The following is a 16465-nucleotide window of genomic DNA, read 5'->3' as shown; positions in this document are numbered from 1 at the left end:
CGGCTGTGCATTTGGAAATCCAGCGAGCTGGTCATTTGACAAATTGGCCTTGCCCGCCCTACCCCCATCTATCTCCACCAGAGCAGGCCTGCTTGCAGCTATTTCCTCATGGGCTTTCTGCTGAGGTTTCTCTGCAAAAAGGGCTGTGTTTCTTTAAAGAGCCCTGGTCTAGGTGACCCCAGACATTGCTGTTCTAGAGGGGCTTTTCCAGAGGCGACTCAGTGGTCGATGTTGTGGGGAGGGGATGGGCGTATGGTAGGAAGGCTTCTTGGAGGAGGCAGGCTGGTGTGGGCCTTGAAGGCTAGATCAGATCTTGATTCTTTGGGGGTTTGGGGGTGTGTCCTGAGGGGAAGGGGCACCCCTAGCTTCTTCCCCCGACCCTGTCCACAGCCGCCCTGTTCCTGAGGCAGCCCCGAGGGTGGGCAGGAGAGTGAGGAGAGGCTAGCAGGCTGGACATGGTCATGCGTGTCTCTGTGAGGGGCGCTTGTGTGTACACGTGTTTTGGTGTAAGCCTCTGTGTGTGTTCCCGCCCGGGCCTAGGGGGCAGAGCTCTGGCACCTGACAGCCAGAGCGCCTCCCGGCCGTGCTTCCTTATTAGCTCTGTGGCCATGGGCAGGGCATGTCCCTGAGTCTCAGCCCCTCATCTATGGCGTGGGGTACCCAGAGTACCTATGGCAGGGGCTCTTGTGGGATTAAGTGAGAGTACACGTGGACTCTTAGAACAGCGCCTGGCACATGGCAGGCGCTCACTAAGTATCAAGTATGACACTAAATCACACATGTGCGTGGGGCGTGTGCACCAGCACAGACATGGACAGATAGGCATGGATCTGTGTGTGCACCGGTGGGTGTCCTTCCATGTGTCTGTGCCTCTGTGCCTGTATGCCCACAGGTGTGCAGGTGTCCTTACGTGTCTGTCTGTTCTTGTGTCTGTGTGTGCATGCATTTGTTTGTGTATATGTGTGTGTGTTCCCTGATGTGTGTGTTGGGGGGGGGGCGTGTGCATTTGCCTGTGTATGTGTTTATGTGTGCTCCTGTGTGTGTGTGTGTGTCTGTCTTGGCCAGGCCTTCCCGTGGTCCCTGCAGGGCAGTGTAGGGGTGAGGTGTCCCCCAAGCATCTGCTCAGGGAGGCCGAAGCGTGGGTGGGCCTGGGCCAGACCGGTTCTTATACCGGAGAACCAGCGCAGAGAACCAGAACTTGGGCTCTGAGCTCTGGGCCTCCCCACAGGAGCGTGGAGCTGGTGCAGCAGGTGGACGAGGACGATGCCATCTACCACATCATTAGCCCCGCCCTCGGTGGTGACACCAAGCCCCAGGACTTTGTGGTCCTGGCCTCTCGGCGGAAGCCTTGTGACAATGGGTAGGTGCCTGCCTGCTACAGTGGGAGGCGGGCAGGGCTCACCTTCCTCCCCAAGGAGGGGACATCAGCCTAGCGTTAGAAGTCTGCTTCCTGTTGGCCATGGGACCCCAGGCCCCACTTGGCCTTTCTGGGCTGCTGTGGTAAAATGGGGGGCAAGGGGACACACCTCCCCTCTGGTCACTGTGCTCTAAGGTCACCGTGCTCTAAGGCAGGATGGTCTCTGTCCTGTGGTGGCGAGGCTGCCTCACCCCCGGCTGTGAACAGGCTGTTGCTCACATGGCTACCTCCTTGGCCTCCATCCTTTGGAAGCCCCGTGTTGACTGGAGGGTGGCAAGTCTGCCCGCTGTGCCATGGTGAGGATGCCAGCACGGATGGCATCACTTCCTCCAGAGACAGGCACAGAAAGATGAAGCACGAACATCCCAAAGCACACGGCTCCTCCCTGGGCGTCGGCAGTAGAGGGGCTTTTCCAGAAAACCTGCAGTGAAGTCACGCTGGTTCTTGGCTCATTCAGTGCCGCTAACCCACAGGCGCCTCCTCTCTCCTGCTGGCCGGGAGCCTTTGAGTTTGTGTGTCCTAGACTCTGGCGAGGGCCTCAGTGCCAGGGGGGCTCCAGAGCCTGGGTCAGTGTCAAATAGGCCTCACTTTCTCTTTCTGTGCCCCCTCCCTGCCCTTCCTCCTCTCCAGGGACCCCTATGTCATCGCTCTGAGGTCAGTCACGCTGCCCACGCACCGTGAGACCCCGGAGTACAGGCGTGGGGAGACCATCTGCTCGGGCTTCTGCTTCTGGAGAGAGGGGGACCAGTTGACCAAGGTGAGGCCCAGTGTCTCCTCTCCCGCTTCCACCTGGATCCGCCCCAAGGCCACGCGTGTGTCCAGAGCTGTACGGCTCAGACAATTCCAGACCCGGGCCCCCCACCCACCAGCTGGCTCCCTCTTCCAGCTTGGGAGCGCCTAAGAGTGTCAGGGGCTGAAATGAACCTTCCTTAGGGTCTAATCTGTGCAGAGAGAAGTCTGAGGCCACTGTGGTCTGGGAAGAAGCTCTGGATGCTGAAGGCAGAAGGCCTGGGTTCTGATCTAAAATTCGCCTCCTTGTTTATTTATGGATATAAACTTCTGTCTAGGAAGGCTTAAGATGGCTTCCAGGGCCCATAAAACTCAGCGGGGCAGTCAGTGTTCATTGCAAACATGGGGAGGAAGCTGAGAGTGAGCGGGGGTTGGGGGGTGCTGCAGCTCCTCATTCGCTGCCCGGCTGCCCTCAGGGCCCTGCGCCTCCCCAAGCGGGGTGCTCAGCCTGCATTTGACAACTTTAATGCATAAACAGATGAGCTTCTCAGAACGACCCCTGGGCTTATTTCTAACTTGTTTCTATGGCCCTAGAGTCCCTTCATTTAAATGGGATTCCATGCTGAGCTCTGGGGACCCAGTCCCTGTCCTACAGGGCCTCCCAGCTGGCAGGAGAGACGCACGATGACAGTACAGTGTGTGGTGACAGATGGAAGCCAGGCTGTCAGCACCCAGAGGAGGAGGGGTCAGGAAAGCTGCTGGAGGAGGTCAGCCTGCCAGGCATGCAGCCTTCGAAGGCCCCGGTGCTGGCTCGCGCTTGCTGCCTCCCAGCAGGTGCCCACTCAGCACGCCCCGCCCCTGAGCGTGGCTTCGTCTCCTGCAGGTGTCCTACTACAACCAGGCCACCCCGGGCTTTCTCAACTACGTGACCACCAACGTGGCCGGCCTCTCCTCGGAGTTCTACACCACCTTCAAGGCTTGTGAGCAGTTCCTCTTAGACAACCGGAACGATCTGGCCCCCAGCCTCCAGACCCTCTAGGCACCCTCAGTGGCCACCTCACGCCCACTCCCACTCCATCCTGCCCCCAAGGACACATGTGCAGTGCATTGAGGAAGATAGAGGCATTTATTCCTTCCTGCCTCCCCGTGGGAAGCCTTGACCCAGGGGTCCGCCAGCTCAGCACCACAAGGTGGTCAGTTTCTGCCAACATCTGCCAGCAGGTCTTCACGGTAGCTCTGGGGCAGCCTGTAGTAGACGCGGGTCCTGTCCACAGCCCTGGCTGCCAGCAGCACTGCCCGCACAGATGCATAGTTGCCCCCTGCAGGGCTGTGCTCCACCGTGACGGTGGCCCGGGCGGAGGCTGCCAGCAGCCTGGCCACAGCTGCAGCCCTGCTCCAGCCCAGTGGCCCAGCCTGCAGCTGGAAGGACACAGGTTGCCAGAGGCCCTGGCACAACTCCAGCATATCCGTGAGCAGCTGTTCCCTGTAGCCACTGCCCAGCACCTCCTCAGGCCAGCCTGGGGCCACTGTCACGTGGGGGAAAACCTCGGCCACAGCTGTAAGCAACTCCCTGCCAGCCACGTGACCAGGGACAACAAAACTCCCGTGGGAGACTGTGGCCCCAACCCACACAGGCCAAGGCAGGTGGCCAAGGGTGGAGAGGTGGGCCAGCATGGCCAGGGATGGCCGGAGGGCTGTGGGTTCTGCTATGTGCAAATGGATGCCCCAGCGTCCAGGGTGCGTGGCAAGCTGCAGCAGGCAGGACTCCAGCGTCAGGGCAGGGCCACCTGGAACACGTACGATAGGCACAGGGTCCCCAGCTGCAGGCCCCCGGAGGCCAATGTTCAGCAGGATCATGCCTTCTCTGTCTGGAAGAGGGAGTGGAGGCAACAGTGTCGGGTTCAGGTGAACATGGGGGTGTCAGAGGCCCTTGTTCCAGAGAAGGTGGCATGGTGATGGGAGCAGCCAAGGGGGAGGAGCTGGGGCAAGGTCTGTCTGGGATCTGTCAACTGGGTCTGGGCTCCAGGTAGAAGGCTGCTTTATAAATGTGCCTGGGACTCATCACACCCCATGATAAGCCGCTAGCTCAGCTCTTGGCCTTGCCTGTGACTGAGCCCTGGGGCCTGTGCCCCCACTCCTGCAGCACCGTATGGCTGAGGACTCCAGGGCGAAGGCCGGGAGCCCCATGCTCTTGACGCTTTGTCCTCCCCTTCCTCGTGGCCAGCCTGTCCCCGTGGTAACAGAGACCCGAGCAAAGGAAGCCCTGCAGTTTAGCCTGGAGCCCCGGGGCTGCAGGCAGACCTTACCCGGGACTTGAACCGTTGCTGTTCTTCCCTTGCCCTGGACTTCAGGAACCAGCCACTCCACGCTCAGACCATCCCCCCTGGGAAGCTGGAGAAGAGGGGCCAGGCTGCCCCCGGTATAGTAGCTTTTCTTCCTTGTCGTGTTCACTGTGGGCCCCCAAATTGCCAGGATGAAGTGGTCCCCATTCATGGGGTGCCGTCTGTGTGCACGGCTCTCCATGCATTCTTTCTAAGCCTCACAGCAAGCTGCCAGGTAGCTCTAACTCCCGCGTCGTAGGCTATAAGAAGTGACCCGCCCAAGGTCCTACAGCCAATAAGCAGAGTTGCTGGGATTGGAACCTGATGGAGCCGGGTCCCTCGGTCCCAAAGCTGGTGTTCCTCCCCTCACCTAGATGGCTCCCAAGGCAGGAGCGCGGAGTCTGATGCATCCCCTTTGAGGCGGCTTAACTGCAGGCCTCCTAGGTTTGCAGACAAGGGAATGAGGGCTTTGGGCAGGGAGCAGGGAGCGTCTGCAGCGTGGATTAGCAGGTGCGGTGGAGGGGCCACTCTCTGAGCAACCCGCAGAGGAACGCACTGCGAGGGGCAGTGGACGGGCTTTGGAACTGGCTGGGTTCCAGCGTGAGCTGTGTCGCACACGAGCTGAATGGCTTTGTATAAACACTTAACTGTTCTGGACCTCACTTTCCCTATCCCTGAATATATCTCCTATATATATAACATACATAGGGGATATATTTTATATATATATATATATAAAATCGAATCCCTGTTTCGTGGACTTATGAAGCTGGGTAGCATACCGTACCAGGGTCTGGCACACAATAGGTGCTTAAAATGGCTCCTTCCTCCTATTCCACCCAGCATTTTCCCCTTCCGATGCCCCGCCCTGCCAGCTCTGCTCGTGTCCAAGTGCTGCCCTTGCAGAATCCAGCCCACTGCCCTTCTCCACTCTTCCCAGATCCCTCCCTACCCGCGAGCTGCTTGAACTGCGACAGGACAGGCTCGAAGAGGTCATAGTAGACTTGGTGGGTGGCGCTGTTGTCCCGGATGTAGAGGAGATCGTCCACTGACACGGGGTCCGAGGCACCCTGCCACAGTGTCAGGCTGTACCTGGGACCCAGAGAGCCAGCTCAGCACTTGCCAGGGCCCAGCAAAGCCCTCAGCCCCACCCTGTGCTCAGAACTGGACCCTAGCTGGGCAGGGGCGGAGGCCCTTCTCCCTGAGCACTGCCCCCTTCCCGAGGGCGGAAGAAGCCACAGGGGCTTCAGGAGGCTGACTGCAAGCAGAGGCTGAGAGGGAGGGAGGATGGCCTGCCCTGCCTCCTCACTGGGATCTAATTCAGGGTCCTGACTTAGGAAAGTGACAAGGACAGAAGGGATGGGCACGCGGTGGGGTAGATGTCAAGTATGAAGAGGGGAAGGGGCAGCCTCTGGACTCCTGTGGGGAGGCTGAGGAAGTGGTGATGGGCAGACTGCAGGCCTGGGATGGGGGTTCCTCAGCCCCTACAGAGCCATCCTGGGGCGGGTCTGCAGGTGCAATCTATGTAGCCCCAGGGGCACAGCTGGCTCCCATGGGAGGAAGCCATGGGGAGGCAAATCGTGTCTCAGTATAAACACTTTCCAACAGGCAGGGAGTCAGCCACCAATGGATGGGCTACCTCAGGTGGTAGTGAGCTGCCCGCCACTAGAGGCATACAGGCAGAAAGCAGGGACATTGTAGCTGATGTGAGCACTAGAGGGGGTCGGACCAGGTGATCTTTAAGCCCCTCCCAGCTGTGAGCATCTGAGGTCCTCCCAGGGGCATTAGTGCCTGGGAGTGGGTTTGGAGGGAGCAGGGTCAGTGGCAGGGGCCTGGGCGTTTTCACCTCTCAGATTGGCCCAGCAGCCAGCTGAAGTGGGGCCAGGCAGCCCGCGCCATGACAGCCCGCACGGGGAAGGTGACCCTCTGCGGCAGCACTCCCACCAGCCCCTGCATCTCCTCCACCATGGCTCGGGTGTATGTCCCGTTTGGGAGCAGAGGCTCGTAGAGAGTGGTCCAGCCCGGAGACAGGGTGGCCTCAGGATACTTCTCCTGAACCAAGGCCAGGAACCTGCAGAGAATCAGAGACGCTGGACTCTGAGAGGCTCGCTGGCCCCTCCCTCACCTCCTGGGTCCCCATCACAGTGCTGAGAAGTGGCAGGGCCTGTTGAATGTGATATAAGCAGAAACCTAAAGAGCGGAAGTGGCTTGTTCAAGGTCCCACAAATAGGGCACGGACTTGGAGTCGGGGAGGCCCGGGTTCAGGTCCTGACTGTGGCCCTGGCAGCCCTTCAACCTCTGATTCTCAAAGATCCCTTCCAGCAGGACAGCGCTTCTTAAACATCCCCCTATGGGCAGAGCAGACGCAAGCCAGGGCCAGGGGTGGGCTCTGGGCCTTGCCAGCTGCGAGCCTCTGAAGCTTCAGGTTTTATTTTTAAATTTCATGCAAATTTTAGTAGGCAAATGATGTTACCCTCTCCTCGTCCCCAAACTGTTGGGTGAAATCAGTAGTCCAAGAAGACAAAGCATATTTATCTTGGGCCACTGACTACATTTTTCACACTGCTGCTCTCCAAATGCCCCTCAATTTGAGAATCACAACAAATATCGGCTGGCTGCACTGTCGGCTGGTTGGCTGGACGGATGGATGGTAAAGAGCGTGGGGCTTAGCATCGGCGAGGCCTGGCTTTGAATCTTTGCTCTGCCGATTATTAGACTTGGGTGGGTCATTCAACTTTGATGAGATAGTTCCCGTATTAGAAGTATGAAGGTAATAGTACCCACCTCATGCTCATCGTAAGAGTTAGTGGTATTCTACAACTAAAGTGTGCAAGACGGTGCCTGGGACGCGCGATAAACATTCAACAGACTGAGCCTCAGTTGTCAGTTTTCTCAGCTGCAAAATGGGGGCAGGCACTTCTAACCTGGTGTTGCCATGTAAGGATCCAATCAGACACATTCTCTCTTTTACGTGGCCCTTCTTTGCAAACTGTCAAGCACCATGCGGTGGGTGTATGTGAGGGCTGCTAGTGGCGGTGCTGGGTTTCAGAGAGGCTGGGGAAGGCTCAGCGCTTTAGACTCTTCTAGCAGGCCCAGCCCTGCCCTGGTCACTGGGCCCGTCTGCTGTCCGGGAATTCCCAGTGTAGTAGGCATGACAGACCTGTACTCCGACAATGACAACCCAATGAAATCAGGGCTGTTAGAAGGAGGTGTGGGTACTGAGGGCCCCAGAGGAAGTCCCTCAGCAGCCTGGGATGTCAGGGAGGTTTCTGGAGGAGGTAATGACAGGGCGAGGGTTCACCAGGAAATGGGAGAAAGGCATTCGAGGCAGAGGGAACAGCATGTGCAAAGGCTCAGAGGTTAGATTACGTGGTGTGGCTTGAAGCAAACTCAGCAAAGGTCCCCTGAGCACTTCCTGTGCAAGATGTGGAAAGAAGAGAGCTGCACACAGCTGGGGCGGAGAGGTGAATGCTCACCGCGTGGCATTGACCTCAACTGAGATGGGCACATTGGGGCCCCTCAGGATGTCGGCGTTGATCCACACAGGCCTCCGGACTCTCCCGTCCTCTGTCAGCCGCCGCAGGAGGTCCAGGGAGGGGCCCACAGCCTTGAGGCTCTTGAAGTCCAGTTTGATGCCTGTGGGGAGGGGGCATGGGCTTGGAGAACTGGCCCCTTCTCAAAGGAAGGAGGAACTGGAAGACGTGGCTTCTTGGGGCAGAGAGCGAGTACGGTGTGTGGGGGAGGCAGGAAGACAGGGGCCAGGGTCCCACTGCGTGTGAAGAGGGCTTTCAAAGAGGCAGAGAGCTAACCTACCAAGAAAGGACCTCCCTCTGCAGGAGTGAGCTCCTGGCTCCCGGGGGAAGCAAGCAGAGGCCAGCCAAGAGCTTGGGACTTGGGGCTGGAGCCGGGGTTGTCAAGCGTCTGACAAAAAGGGACTGTGATTCTCAGACAGGGCAGGCTCAGGGAGGGGGTCCTGGGCCACCAAGCCTGTGGGGAGGCCATTCGGCTGTTGGGAAGGGGCGTTTGAGTAGGGGAGGGCCATGCTGTAGAAGGAGGACCCAGCGTGGACCCATTCTACTGAGGGTTGTGAAGAACCGGGATGAAGAGGGGGCAGGAGCTGAGGCTGGGAAGTTAGAGGGGGCTGTTGGAAACCATGCCAAGGAGATCACACTTCGTCCTGAGGACAATGGGGAGCCGTGGAGAGTTAAAGCAGGGAAGTGACATGACGATCAGCGTTTTGGCAAGCTCACTGAGGTAGGGCTGAGTGTGGAGGTGGGGCTGAGTGTGGAGGTGGGGCTGAGTGTGGAGGTAGGAGGTCCAGGAGAGGTCATGTGGCTGGATCTGGATCAGGGGCTGGGTTAGGGGTTAGAATTGGGAGGTGCAGCCGCTGAGTGGGGGTGGGGGTGAGGGAGAGGGAGGCATCAGGCGACTGGCCGGGGCTGTGCAGGGGAGGGTGGAGTTAGACTTTGAATGCTGCAGGTCTGTTCTGTGGATGCGGGCACTCTGCAGTTTACCCTGTGCTTCCACACCCTAGCTCACCTGCTCTGCCTGAGCCCGCGGCCTTGGAAACGGGGGTGGGGCTGGAAAGCCGAGCCCAGGAGCCACACATGGTGGGCTTGGACCTGCCTCCCAGTGCAGGGGTCCCTGCACATTCGGCCTGAGGCCCAGAGGGCCGGGGGGGCCGGGGCCAGGTTCCTACCCTTCTGAGAAGAGGCGAGCACAGCCTCCAGCCAGTGCTGCAGGGTGTTGTCGCTGTAGACGGCCGGGGGGTGCGCCATGACGGGGACCCCTGTCTCGTTGGCTGTATTGAGCCCCTCCACCGTGACGTCTGCCTCCAGGACCATGGCGTTGCCTGTGCAACAGGCAGAACGAGATCAGCTCCTTTCTCTAAAAGACAATTTTACTCACCGGCACAGTACTACATGTTTTTAATAGAATATTTGGAAAATACAGAAAAGCAGGAAGAAGAGAAACCGTCGTCCACATTTCCATCACAGTTCACTTTTGGATGTATTTTCTTCCATTTTTGTCTGTGTATAGTTTTTACACAGTTGAGACCTCCCTGCATTTATAATTTTTAATCTTTTCTTTCAATGTTATGACACATTTTCACAGTCTTTTCTATGACTCGTTAAAAAAAAAGAGCTGATGCCCTGCCTGAGGGTGCTCGCCGTGGTTCGCTTCACCACTCCCTAGTCCTGAGACGGATCGGTCGTTTCTCAGTTTTTGCTACTAATAAATAATGCTGCATCTTTTATTCTGCTGTTTGGATTATTTCTGATCCCAACTTGTGGAATTTGAGTCAAGGCAACACAGGGACATTTTGAAAGCCCATATTATCAAACTACCGTCCAGAAAAATGGCTCTGATTCATGTTCCTGCCAGAAGTGCGTGAGCTTGCCCGTCTCGCTGCATCCTGACAGCCTGAGGAAATCGTTATTTTAACTCAGTCAGGTGGTTGTCGGGTGACCCTGCCCTCGAGAGCCAGTCTTGGAGGGAGTGGGGCCTTTCCAGTGGGAAGCAGATGCTCGGAGACCCTGTGAGGAGCCCTCTGGGCCTGGGGGGTGTCGTGGGGGCGGGAGGGGTCGCTTTCAGCTCCCGTAACTTCACAGAATGTTGGCCTCAGAGGGGCCTTTTCTCCCCGGTTACCCTCAGCCTCCTGACCCGTCCTCTCACCTCCAGCCCTGCTCTCCTCCAAGTCCATTCTCTACACAGCCACTAGAATGAGTGTTCTAAACACATGCCCGATCGTGTCACATCTGTCAAAAAACAAACACAAGCGCCACATCGTTGCCCTGAGAATCGAATCCAAATTCCTTCCCCTCGTCTTTGTGGTCCCGTGTGCCCAAGCCCTGGCAAGCTTTCCAGTCTCACCTGGAGTCCCTCTTCACTCAACCTCTAGGTTCCAGCCACTGCAGCTTCTCCAACATAATGTGCACACAAGTCACCCAGGAGCAGTCAAGACGCAAGTAGGTCTGGGCGGGGCCCGAGATGCTGCGTTGCTAACAAGCTCCCCGGTGACACCCACGCTGCTGGTCCGTGGACCACACTTTGAGTATCGAGGCTCGAGTTTGTCTTGTCCTCCCATCTCTGGGCTCTTACATGTGGCTGTTACCTTGACAGCACTCTTTCCTCTACAGCTTTACCAGGCGGCCTCCTGCTCATCTATCGGTGTTGGCTTAAAATAGCTCATCCTCAAGCCCCACGCCTGATGGAAGTCAGGTCTCCTGCCTCTTGCTTCTCCTTTGAGGGCTCAGGCCCCATGTAAGGCGCACTCAGCCTCCCTGAGTGTAAGCGCCGGGGAGCAGGCTCTCGGGCTGCCCTGACCATCACTTGGATTTCCAGGGCCTCGACGGTACCAGGCCTAAAGGGGAGCTTCTGGAATGGTTGTTGAATGATGAACGGCTGAATGAATGAATGACAGAAATGTCCAGATCAATGATCCCGGTCCAGAAAGGTGAAAGAGCTTGCCCAAAGTCACAGAGAACTTTTGCACATCTCTCTGAAGTCTACGTGTCTGGATTTCTAGGAGGGGCAGGAAGCTGAGTGTCAGGTGGTCCCCCCGCTGCGCCAGGCACTCGCACTGCCCCATTTCATGCTTGTGTTCAACATCCCTCTCAGAGTGCGGACTCCGGGTTCCTCAGGCGCAGGATGGAGACGAGCTTCCCTGGGCTGCGACCGCAGGACATGGACATAAAAGCGTGCTATAAGCCGGGAGGGGCTTTATGCGGGTGGCCTTTATTTTTATGGCTTGAACACAGTCCTTTCTTGTCTTAACTTTCGGTTCCGTGGGACTGCAGAGAGAGGGGTCCAAAGGGTTGGACCCAGCGAGGCCCAGAGTAGCCAGGCCCAAGGGGGACAGCTGGGCAGATGAGAGGGTAGCTCAAGAGAATGGATGCTGAGGGGTCTCCTTCCCCATCTAACAGGGGCCAGTTCATTGTTGGGGAGGTGAGGGTGCACCGGGAGGGGGTCAGGGCTGGGAGCCAGGTTTCTGAGTCCCTCTGACCCTCTGCTGCTGCAGCCTCACTTGATTTGCACCAGCTGCCTCCCTTGAGACACCGTGAGCCCCTTGAAGACAGGGTCACATCTTAGTCATTTCTGAACCTTCCTCCTGAGCTTGGCCCAGAGCAGGGGCCCAGCAAACGCTTGGTGAACTGGATTAGAGACTGATGGAAAGTACATCCTGGACCTTGCCTCCACCTGGATCCAGCTTCTTTCTGGGAAAGCCTTCTCCCTTGTCATTAAAAGCTGTTACTTGCCTTGTCGATGCTGCATGTTGGGGCCGACTTGCTTGGGTGGGCGTGTGAAGAAGGAACAGGATGAGGGCAAGATCAGGTTCCCGTGGCCACAGCAGGAGCCCTGGTCCTCAGAGGGCACGGCCAGCTGGGAAGGAGTGCTGCTCTCCAGAGAGAGCAGACAGGAAGTTAGCAGGCCCGCCCTCCCCGCACCCCCACAGGCCAGGAGCTGTGCACTTCTCATGCAGGCAGGAGAGCGCCAGGCCAGGGTGCAGACCCTGGACAGACTGCTACCTTCCAGGCCCAGCCCGAACACTTGCAAGCTGCATGAACTTGAGCAGGTTCCTTGACCTCTCTGTGCCTCCTTTTCCTCATTTGCTAGAATTAAATAATAAAATATCCTTGGCTAGGCATTCACTGTTAATTATTATCTGCATGGCGTAGCTCATTTAACTAGGGTGACCAGACGTCCCCATTTACCTGGGCTAGTTCGGTGTGTTTCTGCTGTCTCAGCATAATTATGAATGATCTCTTTCACAGTCAAAAGTGCCCTGGTTTGGACGATAAACGACATGGTCGTCCTACCACCGCACATTTTACGGCGGGGAAAAGGGAGCTGCAGACAGGTGAAGTCGCTTGTCCCAAATCCCTCCTCTGGTCAGTGGCGGAGGTAAAATCTGAACCCAGTTCTGTCTGCTTCCCGGGGCTTCGCTCTGGCCTGGCGTCTCTACGTGGATGGCCAGTCATGTCCAAGATGCCTTCCCAACCTAGCCCCACCACTGGCTCACGCTCAGGCGCCCCACCCTGGTTGTGGTGCCACCCTCTTCCCAGAGACCTACCCCAGGACCTGGCAGGACCCTCAGGGAGAGAACTGGGCTGGGGTCCTCTCTGGACCCCTGAAGCTCTGCTAAGGGTGCCTCTCCATGCTCTGTCTGCTGGGTGCGGCCTGGTGGGGGCTCTTGGCTTGCTTCTTGGCCAAGGTCCTGGCTTGTGGGGCCAGATCCCTTGTCTGCTGCCCCAGGATGAGCCGGTGGTGGGGTGAGGGGATGGGTCCTCTTTGTCTCCCTTCAGGCCTCACCTCCCAGATAAGAGTCCTCTCACTCTGGCCTGGTCCCCTCATCAGGGGAGAGTTCTCTGTCCTCCTTATCACCAAGATCTGGCCATCAGCCTCCCATTCAGAGGAGACCTCTGAAGCAGCAGCAGACTGGCTCCATCCAGCCTGTGATGGCCTCTCCTCTGCTGACCACCAAGCCTGCCTCTTCCAGGAAGTCCTCCCTAGGGACTCATTTATTCTTTCTTTCAGCAAGCCTTTACCAGGCACTTACTCCCAGGCCCTCTGGTGTGGTGACTCTGCAGGAATAAGAGCGAGAGGCCTGGAGCCTATCTTGTTCTGCTTCAGACCTGCTGTGTGACCTCGGATGAGACTCTCTCCCACTCTGGACCCCACTTTCTTCATCTGAAATTGAGGGATTTGGGCTGAGCAGTGGTTCTCGAAGTGTGGTCCTAGGACCGGGAGCATCAGTGTCATCTGGGAACTTATTCGAAATGCAAATTCTTGGCCCCAGAACCACTGAATCAGAAACTCTGGGGGTGGGCTGGCAGTCTGTTCCTTCTGAAGCATGCTCAAATTTGGGGGCCTTTCTTTCCATCTTGCATTTGTTTTTTTCTGAGGAGGATTTGCCCAGAGCTGACGTCTGCTGCCAATCTTCCTCTTTTTGTATGTGAGCCGCTGCCACAGCATGGCCACTGACAGATGAGTGGTGTAGGTCTGCGCTCGGGCACTGAACCCGGGCTGCCAAAGTGGATCACACAGAACTTAACCGCTAGGCCACCAGGACTAGCCCTTCATCTTGTATTTTTGTTGTTAGCGCTGTCAAGTTGATTCCAACTCCTAGCCACCTGTGTACAACAGAGCGGAACCCTGCCCAGTCTTTTTGCACCATCCTCTCACCTGCTGACGCTGTACCAGACAATGTTCCCCTGCTGTTCGTGGGGTTTTCGTGGCTGATTTTTTTGGCAGTAGGTGGCCAGGTCCTTCTTCCTGGTCTGTCTGAGTCTGGAAGCTCTGCTGAAACCTGTCCAGCATGGGTGACTCTGCTGGTATTTGAAATACTGGTGGCAGAGCTTTCAGCATCACAGCAACACACAGCCACCACAGTATGGCAACCGACAGATGGGTGGTGTGGTGCCCTGATCAGGAAGGAACCTGAAGTGGGCGTTGAGACCACCGAACCATAATCACTAGCCCACCAGGGCCGGCTTCCGCCTTGTCGGGTTACTACTTTAGAGTTTATGAGCACGTTCATGAACATTGTCTACTGAGCTTCCCAACAGCCCCGAAGGAGAGCTTGTCTTCTCTGCTGAACCGGGTCAGACGTTATGCAGCGGTTCAGAGCATGGGGGCCGACCACTCGGGGTTCCTGTGTTGGCTTAGCCACTTGCAAATAGTGTGGCGTTGGGTAAATTACCCAACTTTTCTGAGCCTTCGTTTTTCTTCTGTCACATGGTACCCATGAAACAAGTTGTCCGTGGTCGTAGGAGAACCCACGTGGAAGGTGTGTGTGTGCCCCACGGTGAGCAATCCCTGACCGGTTGCCATAATCACCCTGCATTGGAGACTCAGAGGCGTTACACAGTTTGCTCAGGTTTTTACAGCTCGTTTTGGTAGCACTGGGCCTGAGACTCACATTTTCTGGCCTCCTCAGGCTTTGAGGGCAAAGGCCTCCTTAGCAGGGACAGCTGTCACCTGACAGGTCGTGGGAGGGAGGGCGGTACACGATGACTTTGGAATCAGACATCTGGTTCAAATCCTCGGCTCAGAGCTTATCAGCTGCACAAGCTGAGCCAGTCACTTAACCTCTCTGAGCCATCATAATCCACCTCATAGGTCATGTTGTCTCATCCCCACTTCTGCCCTCCCTCCATCTCCTCTCCCTCCCCCCACCCCGGCCTGTCCCAGTCCTCGCAGCTGGACTTACCACTCAGGGCAGCCCCCATCTCTTCCTGGCTGTTGGCAGCGTGGTACCAGGTGACCAGCAGGCCATCCCGTTGGCTGATCTGGCCCTGGCTCAGCAGGTAGTCCAGCATGTCAGCATCCGGGCGGCAGGCCGCCTGCTCACAGCCTGGAATGAAGGCCGAGGGGGCTGTGAGCATCGGTTTCCGCTCCAGCCCAAGACTCCCACCCATTCACCCCACTACCCCTCCGTGGGCTCCCAGGTGTGTTCAGCATGCCATCTGGCAGAGAGACAGTGGGACCCCGGAGTTCATCAGTGCTGTGAGAGAGGGAAATACTAGGCTTCTGGGCACAAGGAGGTCCCGAAGCAGCCTGGGGCCGTCAGGTTTACAGAGAAGGGCACATTTAAGGGGGACCTTGACGGATGGTGTGAATTTGACGGAAAAGGGGGACTAGGTTGGTCTGAACAGAGAGAACAGTATAAGCAAAGGCTTGGCTGTAAAAAAGAGAGTGGCTGCCTAAAGGAATGGCCATTGGCCTGTTACGGACAGATGCTGAGGAGCAGAACAGGGCAAGCCTGGAAAGAGGGCCGTGATCAGGTTGTAAATGGCGTTGAATGACAGCAAAGGAGTTGGGTGTGCGCTGAGGGCAGCGAGCAAGGTTTCTTTAGAAAGATCTCTCTGACTGTAGAGCGACCTGGGCTGGCGAGAGCAGGCGGGAGACAGGGACGGTGAGGGAAGCGGAAGGCCGCTGCAGGGACCAGGAGGAGACGGAGGCCTGGGAGGGGAGGGCAGGGCCGGCGGGGATGGAGGGTGGAGGGTCCGAAGGCAGAACCCTCAGGGCGCAGGGACTGAGGCTTCAGGCTGAGGCAGAGGAGGCATGCAGGCTCATCCCAGGTCCCCGTGGGAGCAGAGGCACTGGGACGAGCAGGCATCCGAGGGAGGGGATGAGTTCAGCTCCGTCTGCTGAGTTTGAGATGCCCGCATGACCCCCCAAGAAGGAACGTCTACTGGGGGCCCAGAGGGAGGTTTGGGCGGAAGACTGAGTTTTGGTGGTCTTCGGGCAGCTGAAGCCTCGTGGAGGAGGAAGGGAAAGAAAATTAATGGAACCTTCTGCTGGGGATGAAATTTTGGTGGGTATGTGGGACGGAAGAGGAAGGCATCACAGCTGTCAATGGGGACAGAGGCTTGGTGGGCACAAGGAGTGAGCGAAGGGGGAAGCCAACCAGATGGCGTGATGGGGAGGCCCCTACCTGGCCGAGTCTGCTGCTGCAGCGTGAAGCCCAGGACCATCCCGATGGCGAACACCAGAGCCATGCTGGCACTGCCAGCGAGGGCCCACCTGGTCTGACTGTCTGCACAGCCCTTCCTGCAGGCCATGATGCCCTTCTCTGGGAGCTCCCCCAGTTCTTCACTGCCCAGAGTTCTCGGAGGCTCCCTGCAGCTGGGATCTGGTGGGAGGCAGGAGCCCCCAGTGGCACCCACTTCTCCCCGGGCCAGGCCAGCCCCTGCAGGCCGGGACGTCCCAGTGTGGAGACAGCTCCCGGGCCCTCCTTCCTCCTGCCCTCCTCCTCTTCCCTCACCCTCTGGGGATCTTAACAGGTCAAGCAGAAAATCTCGCCACCCCCTAAGTGACCCCTGAGCACGTGAGGAGGCAGCAGAGTATGTCGGACTGAGCGCCTGGGCATCTAGAATCCTACACGCAGGGAAACTAGTTTCAAGAGTGAGGATAAAATAAAGAATTTTTTTGGCAAACAAAAACTGAAAGAGTTTACCAGTAACAAACTCTTATTAAGGAAATGCTAAAGGCT

General features: G+C 57.4%; 2 protein-coding genes across 6 annotated transcripts in view; one reads left to right on the top strand and one right to left on the bottom strand.

Moving 5' to 3' along the window:
• Positions 1–3199, top strand: part of ACOT11 (acyl-CoA thioesterase 11) — a 52583-nt gene extending 49384 nt beyond the window's left edge. For all 4 annotated transcript variants that reach the window (XM_046662572.1, XM_046662569.1, XM_046662570.1 and 1 more), the window contains 3 exons: positions 1229–1360; positions 2048–2174; positions 3030–3199. In XM_046662572.1, the coding sequence (XP_046518528.1) occupies positions 1229–1360; positions 2048–2174; positions 3030–3185 (415 nt within the window). In that variant the 3' untranslated portion in view covers positions 3186–3199. The remainder of the gene's footprint in view (positions 1–1228; positions 1361–2047; positions 2175–3029) is intronic.
• Positions 3200–3328: 129 nt separating this feature from the next.
• On the bottom strand, positions 3329–16195 carry FAM151A (family with sequence similarity 151 member A). 2 transcript variants are annotated; one of them, XM_046662573.1, is made up of 8 exons: positions 15908–16195; positions 14681–14824; positions 9167–9319; positions 7944–8103; positions 6314–6538; positions 5420–5559; positions 4453–4596; positions 3329–4014 (listed from the first exon to the last, which is right to left on the bottom strand). In XM_046662573.1, exons 1-8 carry the CDS (start codon positions 16032–16034, stop codon positions 3341–3343), a joined length of 1767 nt encoding a protein of 588 aa, XP_046518529.1. In that variant the 5' UTR covers positions 16035–16195; the 3' UTR covers positions 3329–3340. The 2 variants fall into 2 exon arrangements, with proteins under 2 accessions (XP_046518529.1, XP_046518530.1); XM_046662574.1 differs by lacking the exon at positions 4453–4596.
• Between the last annotated feature and the right edge of the window lie 270 nt (positions 16196–16465).

Source organism: Equus quagga, chromosome 5 (assembly GCF_021613505.1).
Source record: "Equus quagga isolate Etosha38 chromosome 5, UCLA_HA_Equagga_1.0, whole genome shotgun sequence".
Lineage (NCBI taxonomy): Eukaryota > Metazoa > Chordata > Mammalia > Perissodactyla > Equidae > Equus > Equus quagga.
This window is presented reverse-complemented; position numbering and strand designations above follow the sequence as displayed.

Coding starts and splice junctions, on each gene's coding strand:
- FAM151A (XM_046662573.1), bottom strand. CDS start 16,034: ATGGCCTGCAGGAAGGGCTGTGCAGACAGTCAGACCAGGTGGGCCCTC. Junction 9,320..14,680: donor GATGGGGGCTGCCCTGAGTG/GTAAGTCCAGCT, acceptor CCTGTTGCACAG/GCAACGCCATGGTCCTGGAG. Junction 8,104..9,166: donor GCTCGCCTCTTCTCAGAAGG/GTAGGAACCTGG, acceptor CCCTCCCCACAG/GCATCAAACTGGACTTCAAG.